This window comes from Lepidochelys olivacea (genome assembly GCF_965140295.1).
Source record: "Lepidochelys olivacea isolate rLepOli2 genome assembly, chromosome: 4".
Classification (NCBI taxonomy): domain Eukaryota; kingdom Metazoa; phylum Chordata; order Testudines; family Cheloniidae; genus Lepidochelys; species Lepidochelys olivacea.
This window is the reverse complement of record NC_140414.1, coordinates 144,814,970-144,828,749: the sequence shown is the minus strand read 5'-3', so window position 1 is coordinate 144,828,749 and position 13,780 is coordinate 144,814,970. Positions and strand designations below refer to the sequence as shown.

The 13,780-nt window shown below is 45.8% G+C and overlaps 1 protein-coding gene across 2 annotated transcripts in view; it reads right to left on the bottom strand.

The window, feature by feature from the left end:
• Positions 1-13,780, bottom strand: part of SFXN5 (sideroflexin 5) — a 179,452-nt gene that overhangs the window by 71,339 nt on the left and 94,333 nt on the right. For both annotated transcript variants that reach the window (XM_084625465.1, XM_084625466.1), the window contains one exon: positions 2,597-2,687. In XM_084625465.1, the coding sequence (XP_084481591.1) occupies positions 2,597-2,687 (91 nt within the window). The remainder of the gene's footprint in view (positions 1-2,596; positions 2,688-13,780) is intronic.

Below are 13,780 nucleotides of genomic sequence, written 5' to 3'. Positions count from 1 at the left end.
AAAAATTATTTTAAAAAAAGAGACAGAGACAGAGAGAGAGAGAGAGAGAGAAGCAGCAGCCCATATGGCAGGGATGGCCACACCACAGCTTGCAAACCGCATGCAGCTCTTTTAGAGGTAAAGTGCAGCTCGCAGAGCCCCCTACATGGCCCTCCCCCCACATTTTCCGCTTACCAGACTTAGTGGGGGAGCTCGGGGCTTCTGCCCTGTGGCAGGGTGGTGGGGCTCTGGGCTTCAGCCCTGCAAGGTGTGACAGGAATGGCGCTTCAGACCCAAGCCCTGACAGATGCGCCCCAGCGGGCTGAAGCCGCAAGACCCCCCATCCCCACAGGGCAGAAACCCCTAACCCCACCACCCCGCTACAGGGGAGAAGCCCCAAGCCCCTCCATGCCACCTTGACAACATATCAACTGGTTTTCCAAAGACTTACAACTAGGATGGAAACCCACAAGGCCTCCAGCTCTATCACTAATTAGCTGTGATACAGTAAGTAGGATGTTAATATTTTAAAAAATGCGTGTGTGAAGGTTGTGCATGTCTGGCAACTCTCTGGCTTCTGAAGATTATCGTATGCAGCTCAGAGGGTTCGTAAGTTTGGCTATTCCGTCTATATGGAGAAAAACAAGAACTTGTGTCCTTTGTAACAGTTTACAGAGAGCTTTTCAGGTTTAAAGTGCACTAGGAACATTAATCTTCAGAAAACCCTTGGGAGGGAGGTAAATATACTTATTATTTATTATTTTTTGCAGCAAAGAAAGTGTGCGAGGCACCTCACAGACCAAATTGACAGCGTCCCTGCCCTAAAGAGTTTACTTGCTATATTCCCGTTTTACAGACTAGGAAGCTAAGGCCCAGAAAGGTAAAGGACATCATTTCCAAAACTAGCCCTGGATTTTGGGGGCCTGACTTTTTGTGCACACAGCTCAAGACACCTGGGGCCTGACTTTCAGAAGCACAGATCACTCTCAACTCCAGCTGGAGTCAGGGGGAGCTGCAGATGCTCAGGGGGAGCTGCAGCACCTCTGAAAAGCAGGCGCAAGTGGGGTATGCAAAACAATAGACATCCAAAAGTAGAGGCCACTTGAAAATTAGTCTGTAAGTGATTTGCCCAATATCACACAGGGAATCGGTCAGAGCCAGGATTCTAATTTCAGAGCTCCTGGCTTCCAGTCACATGCATAAACCAGAACACCTCACCACCTCCCCCTCACTCCAGAGGTTATGCTGGATTTTATGGGCTATGGCTGGCTGACCTCTCTCTCCAGTGGAACCAAACAGAACAACCCCATATCTGTGATATTAGTCGTTCTTCAAATAGTTAAAAAAAACCAACAATTTAACCTTTTATTGACCCACTGAGTCCCTAAGTGAAGGTGTCTAAGTCTCATTGACTTTCAGTGGCGTTAGGTCCCTAATCTGCTCAGGTGCTTTTGTACATCCCATGGCGGCTATCTGCATCTTTAGGTGCTTAAATACATTTGTAAATCTGCAAATTTTGCAGCCTGGGATTATGTGCAGCAGCCCCTTTTACTGAATTTACAATAACCAGATCATGTTGCAAACAGACTATATTAGTCCTTGCATTCACACATTTTTTTCCTGTCTGCTTTTGGAGTTAATTTTAGTGTCCTCAAAAGCAAGGAGCTGATGGCACTGACAGTCACTAAACCAGATAGCCTCTTCACATAATATTTGTCAGTGCACCTCAGACTTAAACTCCAATGTTTCAGCACTTCTGATTCAGAGCCTCTAGAAGTTGAACAATGACACATTGTGTAGTGGATATTTTAACGTCATTTTGAAACCACCAGCGAGTGGGTTAAGACCACCAAACTCATTTCACTTGGGCTCTACACCATGTTTGAACCTAGATCTCCAGAAGCAGGTAGCTATTGTGTTAAGACCAAGGTCTTATTACCTTCATTCATACTGAACACTGGTGTCTAATGGGAGAGGCCAATAGCTACTCCGTTATATATTGGAATACACCGGTCTTAGCCTAGCAGAGTACTGGGGTACCGCAGTCACTGCTTTCAATAATTGCACAGCATGCAAATTCCTGCACTCCAGCCACGGTCCTCAAAACTCACTTCCTGTGTGACTACAAATATGCCCGTTTCATCCTGCTGATAGTTTATGTTATGTCTCAAATATATTGACTAAAACATTTCAGGATAATAACTTCTTGTGAGTACTTCTTGTTAACTTGGATATAATGAAATCTTGGGCCAATAAACACCAAACCTAGGAATTTATTCAGCCCAAGCTATGGTTACTACCCAAGGAATGAATGGTCATCTAAATGGTGAAGATTAGAAGAGTCAGAACTCATTCTGCATTGTCCAGTCCTCTCTCTGACAGTCTGAGTGGCCCACACAGGTTATTCCCACTGAAACAGTGAATTTCAATCCTATATTTTATTTAGAATAACAACATCTCAGCCACTCATTGCACATCTTGCAGTGCTGCCAGCTTGGGGTTCAAGCAACAGTATAAATCACAAAGGCAGAAGCTACCCGTGTGCCTCAAATGCATTAAATCCATACTTAGGGCTATATCACACACACAGAGAGTATAGAAGTATATCATTTCTTACCTACAGCAGGGAATGGCACAAACCTCTGGATCAGGAGACGGGTGGCTGGCGTAAACTTGTTTGCTCTCTGAACCAGAACATTAAGGCCCACCTTTAGACAGAGAAATCGAAGAAAGGTAAAAGCATTTAGTTCCAAATAGCGGTGCACGTTCTATGCCCTGAAGTGACTAAGGAGCAGAGACAGAACGAGATGAGAGAGGGAGAGACCTTTGCTTCTAAATCCATTCCAAAGCTAAATCCGTTCAGGTAACCTTATGTGTAGCCCTTCCATTGCTTCCACCCGCCCCACAATTCCAGCCCTCCACAGCCACCCCCAAAGAAAGAATGGGACCCATTACAGTGTTACTCTTCTGGGTTGTTTCTTCACCATTGCCTTTAACAGAGATGGCCCTATATTGCATTTTTTATCCAGTTGATGGTATTTTCTCAGCCAATCTCACTCCTCCAGCAGAGTTTGGATGGGATTACGGGTTAGCCACGTAGAGGATAATGTATAACTGTAACACCAACGGACCCTAGTTGTCGTCGGCTGGTATCAAACCTGGGACTTCTGGAGCTTAATGCATGAGCCTCTCTCTACTGCATGAGCTAAAAGACAAGTCTTTTAGCCAAGGCTGTAGCAGGCTCATCAATGTCTAGCTGGTCTAGGTGCCACGAGAGGGGGACAGAGTGCCACACCAAGCAGGCCTGGGTTCCATAACTATACTTTTTCACCCGTTTCCTCCAGCATTTGAATGAGGCAGCGTGCACTGCATTCCTTTTTTCTACAATCCTAAAGTAGCTGCACATATGTAACCCAAAGCAACAATGTGGGTCTTTGCCCAGCTGCTAGGGAGGACAAAACCCTACAGTCTAACAGTGTCGGTTATAGAGTAAGGCTGGTAAAAAAAAATCCATCAAAACTCCCCCCCCCCCCCGATAGAAAACTGGGTTCTCATCTAAACACAATTTTATTGCAGAAAGCACCTACTTTCCTCAAAACTTTCTATTTTTCATCTGAAAAGGCCCCAAACCAAAAGGTTTGGCTGTAACCTAAATGGTTTTGACAGTTTCTGACTGAAAGTCTTCACCCAAAAAAGTGCAATGCAAAAAATGTTTAGCCAAAAACGGCTGAAAATTTTTTGGTTCTCAGAGCTTTCAATTTTCTTACGAAATAAATAAATACACGCACAATAAATAAAAAAATCAAAATTATCTGTGGTGGGAAAAAAAAACCCAACATTTTCTGGCCAGGTCAGTTACACAGGCACATGCAGTGTCATTGTCTTTCTTTGCAAAGATGCTAAAAAACACGATTCCTGTTTAAATAGTGCGTGAGCACAGTTAGGATTTTCACATCCTCAGCACCCCTCCATACCTAAGCAGGTTTCCACTGGGACACTGAATGACACTTCTCTTCCTATGGGGTATTTCCCTGCCAACTCGTCCCTTTCTGCTTTCACTCCCCTCCCCACCCACACTTTGGCATCAGTGGCGTTCAAAAAGAGCCATACTACATATTTTTAAAATAATCAGAAACATGTTTTTTCCCTCCCTCCCCTTCTTCATTCTCAAAAATGGCTGAGCAGCATTAGCTCAAACATTCCAAGTCCTGGAAAATTTAAGCCCCAAAGGTGAAAGCTAAGTTGTGAGCTACTGGAAAAATGGGGGTTTAGAAAGGAAATGCTCAGACAATCCTAACCACGGTTCCTGGCACCGCTACACCTACAATACAGCTACAGTATTTATACATTTGATTCACTGAATCTGCAGAGATGTGATATTTTGTTTAGCTAGCGAACGCCTCTGCTTGGAGCTTTGCAGGATTTGAATGCAAAATGCAGGAGCAGCAGCTTTTGAAAAGAGTTGAGTTGAGTCACTGCTGTGAAGTTACTGGTAATAAAAACCATTTTACTTTCAGATTCAATTTGGTGCCACAGATGAACTCACTCTTCTGTCTGTAACACCCACCCTGCTGTGAATATGAAATTAAATGTTGATATAGATTTAAATCCAATCTCCCCAAATTCTCGACACAAGGTCTAGATTTAAGAAACTAATGAGCGTTTGTTTTTACAGTTTTGAAATTATTTTACCCAATCTGTGAACTCTTTCCTGCAGGTCACAAAGTGGGACCACCGTAAATTGGGAAAGGAGACTGCCCTGCAACACACGGGTATTTCTGATCTCAGATCATTGCAAATAAAAGGGGGACCAGCAAAGACTTGTTAATGGGTTTTAATTGCGAGGGGCTGGCCAGAGGTATTATGTCCAGTGGGCCAAATGCATCACTACGGTAACTCAATGCTAATGGAGTTATTCTAGGGGTGAGTATAGTTAATTTTTGTTATTTATTTGTACTACCATCCAAGATCAGGCCCCATCTGCAAAGGTATAACAAAGAGACCCTGTACCATATAGTGTACAGTGTTTGCTTAGTAGCTGGAAAATAACATTGCTTTCTCTCCTGGGTCAACATTTGTCTCTGGCAAACTCTATTTTCCCTTCCTATTTTTTTATGGAGGGTCTTTGCCCCACTTGCCTATTGTCAGCATCCATAATGTGGTCAGCTCAGTGTGGAGAGCAGAGTTTGCAGTGCTGCCAGAATGCTGGATTTTACCATGAATGCCACCACATTTGGTGGGTTTTTTTGAAGTCCCAGCTCCTGGAGTCAAGAGATTATGTAAGAACCTCAGCTCTCACAAAAAAAAAAAAAAATTCTTGCCCTTCTGGTTGCCGAGAAAGGCTTGAAAACACAACCCTAGTGTAACCTGAAGCCAAAACACAAATTTAAAAAAAAAATCTCCCCAAATTATTATTTTTCAAATCTGTTTTTCAGCCAACTGTGATTTTTCTGAGATCTGACAAATGGTTTTTGGGGTTGGCAATGCTGAGTTCGTTCAATAAAGGCCCAATCCTGCTCCCCATCAAATCCATTGGAAAGCTCCCAGTGAGGGCCAGAACTGGGATTTGTGCTCACCCTGATATCTGTTTCTGAAGTAGCGGAGTAACCATATTAGCGGGTCACCAACCAAGAGGTGTTTTTATTTATTTTTCAGTGGTGGATTTTGACAAAGAAATAGATACTGAGAACCCAGAGAACACTGCCGATCAGACCACAACAGCTCTTCCCCTCTAACTACGAAGGGTTAGGAGGAGACTTACATCGGGGACAGATTATCCAACATCTGCCTGTTGGACGGCTCCTTGCACCTTCCTTTGAAGCATCTGGTGCTAGCCACTGCTAGAGACAAGGAGCCTGGGCTAGATGGACCATGGGTTTGATTCAGTCTGGCAATTCCTATGTTCCAACAATGTTAAGGCTGCATAGGCGCTGACTCCGTGGGTGTTCCAGGTGCTTAGTACCCATTAGCAGCCAGCTCCCTCCTCCTCCCAGCGCCTCCCGGCCGCCTGCTGCCCTGCCAATCAGTGCCTCTCCCTCCCTGATCAGTTGTTTCATGGCGTGCAGGAGGCTCTGGGAGGGAGGGGAAGGAGTAGGGATTGGGCACGCTGTGGGGAGGGGCCAGAACTGGGCGGGAAGAGGCAGGACGGTGGGGCTTGGGGGAAGAGATGGGTGGGGGCAGGGCTTGGGGCAGAGCGCGGGGTTAAGCACCCCCCGGGCCTGGAGGAAGCCAGCGCCTACGGAAGGCTAAGCTTAATGCTGGCATTTGAACTATCAACCTGCCAGTGTCCACGGAAGGAGATTCAGACCTATGGAAAGGGAACTAAATGAGGCTCGCCCATCCTTCACCCTCAAAGTCACCAGCACAAAGCTTCAGAGGGTGCAGCATAAAAGGGGCCAACAGAAGGCACAAAACATAGCTAATAAAAAGGGTGGGTCAAGATAGAAGAAGCAGAACACCCACTTGAATTCAGATGCAAAGGAGGAAGGAGATCGGGAAGCAGGCAGAGACAAAGGTGGGGAGAGGGTAGGAGAAGGGAGTGAGGACAAGAGAGAGGGAAGGAGTGTGGGTTGGAGCAAAGAGGGAGACGAGAGGAAGAGTTGGGATCAAGGGGGTATGGGATGAAAGAAAGGCAGGAGAAGGGAAACCATGGAACCAGAACCAGCATTAGAGGAGACTGTGGAAGTAGGGTGAAGGAGAGAGATTGGTTTGGGGCAGAGGGACAGATGTTTCTATTGAACAGAAAAGGAAGTGGTGGGGCAGGGGCACAGGGGCAAGGTGGGATATGGTGAGAAAGCAGGACAAAAATGCAGGCTTGGGGGAGTCATGCAGGGCATTGAAGGACAAGAATCTTAAACCTGATTTGGTAGGTGACGAAGATCCAGTGGAGGGACTCAAAGAGGGGAAAGACATGGTCCATGCACAACCTGATCTATGTCCCTATAAGTAAACTAAAGATAAACAGCCATGTGGCACAGAAGGGGAAGAGGCTTTACTTACAAATGCACATCAACATTAAAAACCCAGCAATCCATGCAAATGGATATTGCCCTTCACAGAGGCAACAGTATGCCCATGAGTAATGAGATGCAGCAGGCTGTAGGAGTGGGGCAGAAAGCTGCTCTGGTAGCGGTGAAAGAGAAGCCACTGCAGCAACAAGGGGAAATACTGTAAAGAAGAATCATAGAATCATAGACTTTAAGGTCACAAGGGACCATTATGATCATCTAGTCTGACCTCCTGCACAACGCAGGCTACAGAATCTCACCCACCAACTCCTGTAACAAACCCCTAACTTATGTCTGAGCTATTGAAGTCCACAAATCATGGTTTAAAAACTTCAAGGTGCAGAGAATCCTCCAGCAAGTGACCCATGCCCCACGCTGCAGAGGAAGACAAAAAAACCCCAGGGCCTCTGCCAATCTGCCCTGGGGAAAACTTCCTTCCCTACCCCAAATATGGCAATCAGCTAAACCCTGAGCATTTGGGCAAGACTCACCAGCCAGACACCCAGGAAAGAATTCTCTGTAGTAACTCAGATCCCACCCCATCTAACATCCCATCACAGGCCATTGGGCATATCTACCGCTAATAGTCGAAGATCAGTTAATTGCCAAAATTAAGCTATCCCATCATATCCCACTTATCCCAACTTATCGAGCTTAGTCTTGAAGCCAGATATGTCTTTTGCCCCCACTGCTTTGCTTGGAAGGCTGTTCCAGAACTTCACTCCTCTGATGGTTAGAAACCTTTGTCTAATTTCAAGTCTAAACTTCCAGATGGCCAGTTTATATCCATTTGTTCTTGTGTCCACATTGGTACTGAGCTTAAATAATTCTTCTCCCTCCATGGTATTTATCCCTCTGATATATTTATAGACAGCAATCATAGCTCCTCTCAGCCTTCTTTTGGTTAGGCTAAACAAGACAAGCTCTTTGAGTCTCCTTTCATAAGACAGGTTTTCCATTCCTCGGATCATCCTAGTAGCCCTTCTCTGTGCCTCTTCCATGTTTAAAAAGGATGAATTCAAACTGGGAGACCAGAACTGCACACAATATTCCAGATGAGGTCTCACCACTGCCTTGTATAACGGTACTAACACCTCCTTATCTCTACTGGAAATACCTCACCTGATGCATCCCAACACCGCATTAGCTTTTTTCACAGCCATATCACATTGGCGGCTCATAGTCATCTTGTGATCAACCAATACCCCGAGGTCCTTCTTCTCCTCTGTTACTTCCAAGTGATGCGTCCCCAGTTTATAACAGAAATTCTTGTTATTAATCCCTAAATGCATGACCTTGCACTTTTCACTATTAAATTTCATCCTATTACTTTACTCCAGTTTACAAGGTCATCCAGATCTTCCTGTATGATATCCCGGTCCTTCTCTGTATTGGCAATACCTCCCAGCTTTGTGTCATCCGCAAACTTTATTAGCACATTCCTGCTTTTTGTGCCAAGGTCAGTAATAAAAAGATTAAATAAGATTGGTCCCAAAACTGATCCCTGAGGAACTCCATTGGTAACCTCTTCCAGCCTGACAATTCACCTTTCAATGTGACCCGCTGTAGTCTCCCCTTTAACCAGTTCCTTATCCACCTTTCAATTTTCCTATTGATCCCCATCTTTTCAAATTTAGCTAATAATTCTCCATGTGGAACCGTATCAAATGCCTTACTGAAATTGAGGTAAATTAGATCCACTGCGTTCCCTTTGTCTACAAAATCTGTTACCTTCTCAAAGAAGGAGATCAGGTTGGTTTGACATGATCTACCTTTTGTAAAGCCATGTTGTATTTTGTACCAATTACCATTGACCTCAATGTCCTTAATTACTTTCTCCTTCGAATTTTTTTCCAAGACCTTGCATACTACAGATGTCAAACTAACAGGCCTGTAGTTACCCGGATCACTTTTTTTTACCTTTCTTAAAAATAGGAACTATGTTAGCAATTCTCCAGTCATATGGTACAACCCCTGAGTTTACAGATTCATTAAAAATTCTTGCGAATGGGCTTGCAATTTCATGTGCCAGTTCCTTTAATATTCTTGGAGGAAGATTACCCGGGCCCCCCCGATTTAGTCCCATTAAGCTGTTCAAGTTTGACCTCTACCTTGGATGTGGTAATATCTACCTCCATATCCTCATTCCCATTTGTCATGCTACCATTATCCCTAAGATCCTCATTAGCCTCATTAAAGACTGAGGCAAAGTATTTGTTTAGAAATTGGGCCATGCCTAGATTATCCTTAATCTCCACTCCATCCTCAGTGTTTAGCGGTCCCACTTCTTCTTTCTTTGTTTTCTTCTTATTTATATGGCTATAGAACCTTTTACTATTGGTTTTAATTCCCTTTGCAAGATCCAACTCTACATGGCTTTTGGCCTTTCTCACTTTATCCCTGCATGTTCTGACCTCAATAAAGTAGCTTTCCTTGCTGATCCCTCCCATCTTCCACTCCCTGTATGCTTTCTGCTTTTTCTTAATCACCTCTCTGAGATGCTTGCTCATCCAGCTTGGTCTACAGCTCCTGCCTATGAATTTTTCCCCCTTTCTTGGGATGCAGGCTTCTGCAGCTTTGACTTGAAGTAATCCCAGGCCTCCTCTGCCTTTAGATCCATAAATTCTTCAGTCCAATCCACTTCCCTAACTAATTTCCTTAATTTTTTAAAGTTAACCTTTTTGAAATCAAAAAACCCTAGTCACAGATCTATTTTTGTTTATCCGTCCATTTAGTTTGACCTGAATTAGCTCATGATTGGTTGAACCAAGGTTGTCCCCTACAACCATTTCTTCTATGAGGTCCTCACTGCTCACCAAAATCAAATCTAAAATGGCATCCCCTCTTGTCGGTTCAGCAACTACTTGGTGAAGGAATCCATCAGCTATTGCATCTAGGAACATCTGAGCCCTATTATTATTACTAGCACTCGTCCTCCAGTCTATCTCTGGGAAGTTAGTCTCCCATGATCACACAATTCCAATTAGTATTTACTTAATTAAAAACATTAAAGAGGTTTCTAGCCACATCCAGATTGGATCCCGGCCGCCTATAGCGCACCCCAAGTACTATCCCAGGGGAGGCTCTAGTAGCTTTCTTCCCCAATGTGATTTTTGCCCAGACGGACTCTGTCTTATCTGTTCCATCGCTTATTTCTTTACATTCTACCTCATCCTTGATATACAGTGCTACTCCACCACCTTTGCCTTTATTTCTGTCTTTCCTAAACAGCACATACCCTTCAATACCTGTAGCCCAGTCATGACGACTATTCCACCATGTTTCTGTTCTCCCTAGAATATCTGGTTTCACTTCCTGCACCAGTAGCTCTAAAGTTCCTCCATTTTGTTACCTAGGCTCCTCGCATTAGTGTACAAAGATCTTAATTTTTACTGTTTGGCTTCACTCACATTCTTTACCCGATTGGGCACAGACATTCTACCACCAATATTACCTATTAGATTGGTAGGCTGCCCTTCCGCCGTATGTCCATTCTCCTACCCACAGCTGTATTCTTTCTTACTTCTTTTTCTTCCCTCTCAAAGAGAAAATCCAGCATGGAGACTACCTGGACATCTCCCCCGAATTCCTAGTTTAAAGCTCTCTTGATCAGTTGTGCCATCCGCCATCGTAAAAGTCTATTTCCCTCCTTACTCAGGTGAAGTCCATCCCCAGAGAACAGTCATAGAATCATAGAATATCAGGGTTGGAAGGGACCTCAGGAGGTCATCTAGTCCAGCCGCCTGCTCAAAGCAGGACCGATCCCCGACGAAATCATCCCAGCCAGGGCTTTGTCAAGCCTGACCTTAAAAACTTCTAGGGAAGGAGATTCCACCACCTCCCTAGGTAACGCATTCCAGTGTTTCACCACCCTCCTAGTGAAAAAGTTTTTCCTAATATCCAATCTAAATCTCCCACACTGCAACTTGAGACCATTACTCCTTGTTCTGTCATCTGCTACCACTGAGAACAGTCTAGAGCCATCCTCTTTGGAACTCTCTTTCAGGTAGTTGAAAGCAGCTATCAAATCCCCCCTCATTCTTCTCTTCTGCAGACTAAACATCCCCAGTTCCCTCAGCCTCTCCTCATAAGTCATGTGTTCCAGTCCCCTAATCATTTTTGTTGCGCTCCGCTGGGCTCTTTCCAATTTTTCCACATCCTTCTTGTAGTGTGGGGCCCAAAACTGGACACAGTACTCCAGATGAGGCCTCACCAGTGTCGAATAGAGGGGAACGATCATGTCCCTCGATCTGCTGGCAATGCCCCTACTTATACATCCCAAAATGCCATTGGCCTTCTTGGCAACAAGGGCACACTGTTGACTCATATCCAACTTCTCGTCCACTGTCACCCCTAGGTCCTTTTCTGCAGAACTGCTGCCTAGCCCTTCGGTCCCTAGTCTGTAGCCGTGCACTGGATTCTTCCGTCCTAAGTGCAGGACTCTGCACTTGTCCTTGTTGAATCTCATCAGATTTCTTTTGGCCCAATCCTCCAATTTGTCTAGGTCCCTCTGTATCCTATCCCTACCCTCCAGCGTATCTACCACTCCTCCCAGCTTAGTGTCATCTGCAAACTTGCTGAGGGTGCAATCTACACCATCCTCCAGATCATTTATGAAGATATTGAACAAAACCGGCCCCAGGACTGACCCTTGTGGCACTCCACTTGATACCGGCTGCCAACTAGACATGGAGCCATTGATCACTACCCGTTGAGCCCGAGAATCTAGCCAGCTTTCTATCCACCTTATAGTCCATTCATCCAGCCCATACTTCTTTAACTTGCTGGCAAGAATAATGTGGGAGACCATGTCAAAAGCTTTGCTAAAGTCAAGGAACAACATGTCCACTGCTTTCCCTTCATCCACAGAGCCAGTTATCTCATCATAGAAGGCAATTAGATTAGTCAGGCATGACTTGCCCTTGGTGAATCCATGCTGACTGTTCCTGATCACAGTCCTCTGTCCATGAATGCTTCCCAGTGGCCATACATCCCAAAGCCCTCCTTATAGCACCACTGCCTGAGCCATCTGTTGATAGTCATAATCTTGTCACACCTTTGTTGCCCTTCTCTAGGAACAGGCAGAATCCCACTGAAGATCACCTGAGCCTCTATTTCCTTAAGCATCTTCCCCAGCCTGGCATTGTCTCCCTTGATACGTTCCAGCGAGAATCTGACCGTATCATTTGTTCCCACATGCAGGATAGTCAATGGATTCTTTCCCGCTCCCGTTAGGATCCTCTTCAGCCTCAGGTCCACATCCCATATCTTAGCATCTGGCAGACAGCACACCCTTCTGTTCTCTGGATCAGCTCTTGTTACAGGCCTGTCTAGTCTTCTCAGTAATGAGTCCCCAATCACGTAGACCTGCCTTTTCCTGATGATGGTGCGATTCTCCAGTCTATCCCTGTTCCATCTGGCCGCAAGTTCTCTCGATTCCTATTGTCCCTTGCAATCCTCTGCAACCCATCCCGTATCCTCCTGGGGCTCATATTCGGTGCTGTTATCTTCATTGGCTCTTGCCCTCTTCCTATAGGACAATCTGCTCTTCTCTTCTTCCTTGCCCTCTCACCTTCAGTGGCCACCTGCTGAGCTCCTTCTTCATTTTCCAGCTCCGCAAACCTGTTCCTGAGCTCTATTTCTCCTTCACTGCCCCGTCTTTTCCTCTGCCGGGTTCTCTTAGTCACATGCTTCCACTGTCCACTTTCCTCACCCAGCAGTATCTCCTGCTCCCATCTGCAAATCTGAGCTTTTCCCTTCAGCCTCCTCATGTCTTTGCTCTACCATCTGCTAGAACCCCCTTCTAAACTCAACCAGTCTCCACTTGCATGTCCAATCCTCGGATCTTCTCTTCCATCAGCCCTATCAGGTGGCACTTCATGCAGACGAAACTCTTCTCACGTACCTCCTCCAGGATCCTGTACATGCCGCAGCTTCTACATGCAGTCATCTTCAATGCGTCTTCCACTGCTTGGGTCACTACCGCTGCTGCCTCTGGTCTGTCATCGCCTTCCCGCCTAAGTCCCGTTAGTCTGGGAAACACAAACCAAACCAAAACACCACCCCCCACAGCAAAACAAACCCCCCAGCGAACACCACAACACTGCCAGACCACCACACTCTCCCTTCACTAGCCAGGCTGTTCCTCTGCCTGGCTCTCTTAGTCTTCCTCCCAAACTCCCCTTGCAAACTGCCCCCACTCCAACTCCCCTGTTTACAGCTCTGTTTGCTGGCTCCTGTGCTGCTGCAGCTGTCTGGGCTGCGGCCTGACTGGCTGGCTCCCTTTATAGGACCCCGAGTCAGAGAAGCCCTGCCCCCTAATCAGGGCTCAGCTTCTCTCCCAGCACACTGCCCCTACCAGCCTCTCTGAATAAGGAAAGAGGTGCTTGGAGGGAAAAGGCAGCAGGCGGAGATCCTGGAGTTTCCCACAAGGTGGTGAGCCTTTGGGTGGCATGGAGGACACTGAGATACCTATCCACAGTGCACCATGCTTGTAGTGACACAGCACATACTGGGTGGACACAAGCAGTGGGGTGTGTGCTGGCACACGAGGCATGGTATGAACACACTCCACCATAGTGTTTTATTGGCTGAACTGCATCAACAAATCTTAAACCAGTACCACTCCTGTTTGTGGACACGTCCTCGGATAAGTCTGGCTGTCCGCCTGACAGATACGCTACAGCTCCAGCAGACGTTATGGGTTGGATGAAGAAACTACTGGGTGAGGTTCTCCGGCCTATGTTATGCAGATGGCCAGAGTACATGATCATCACCAGACAGTGGTAGATTCT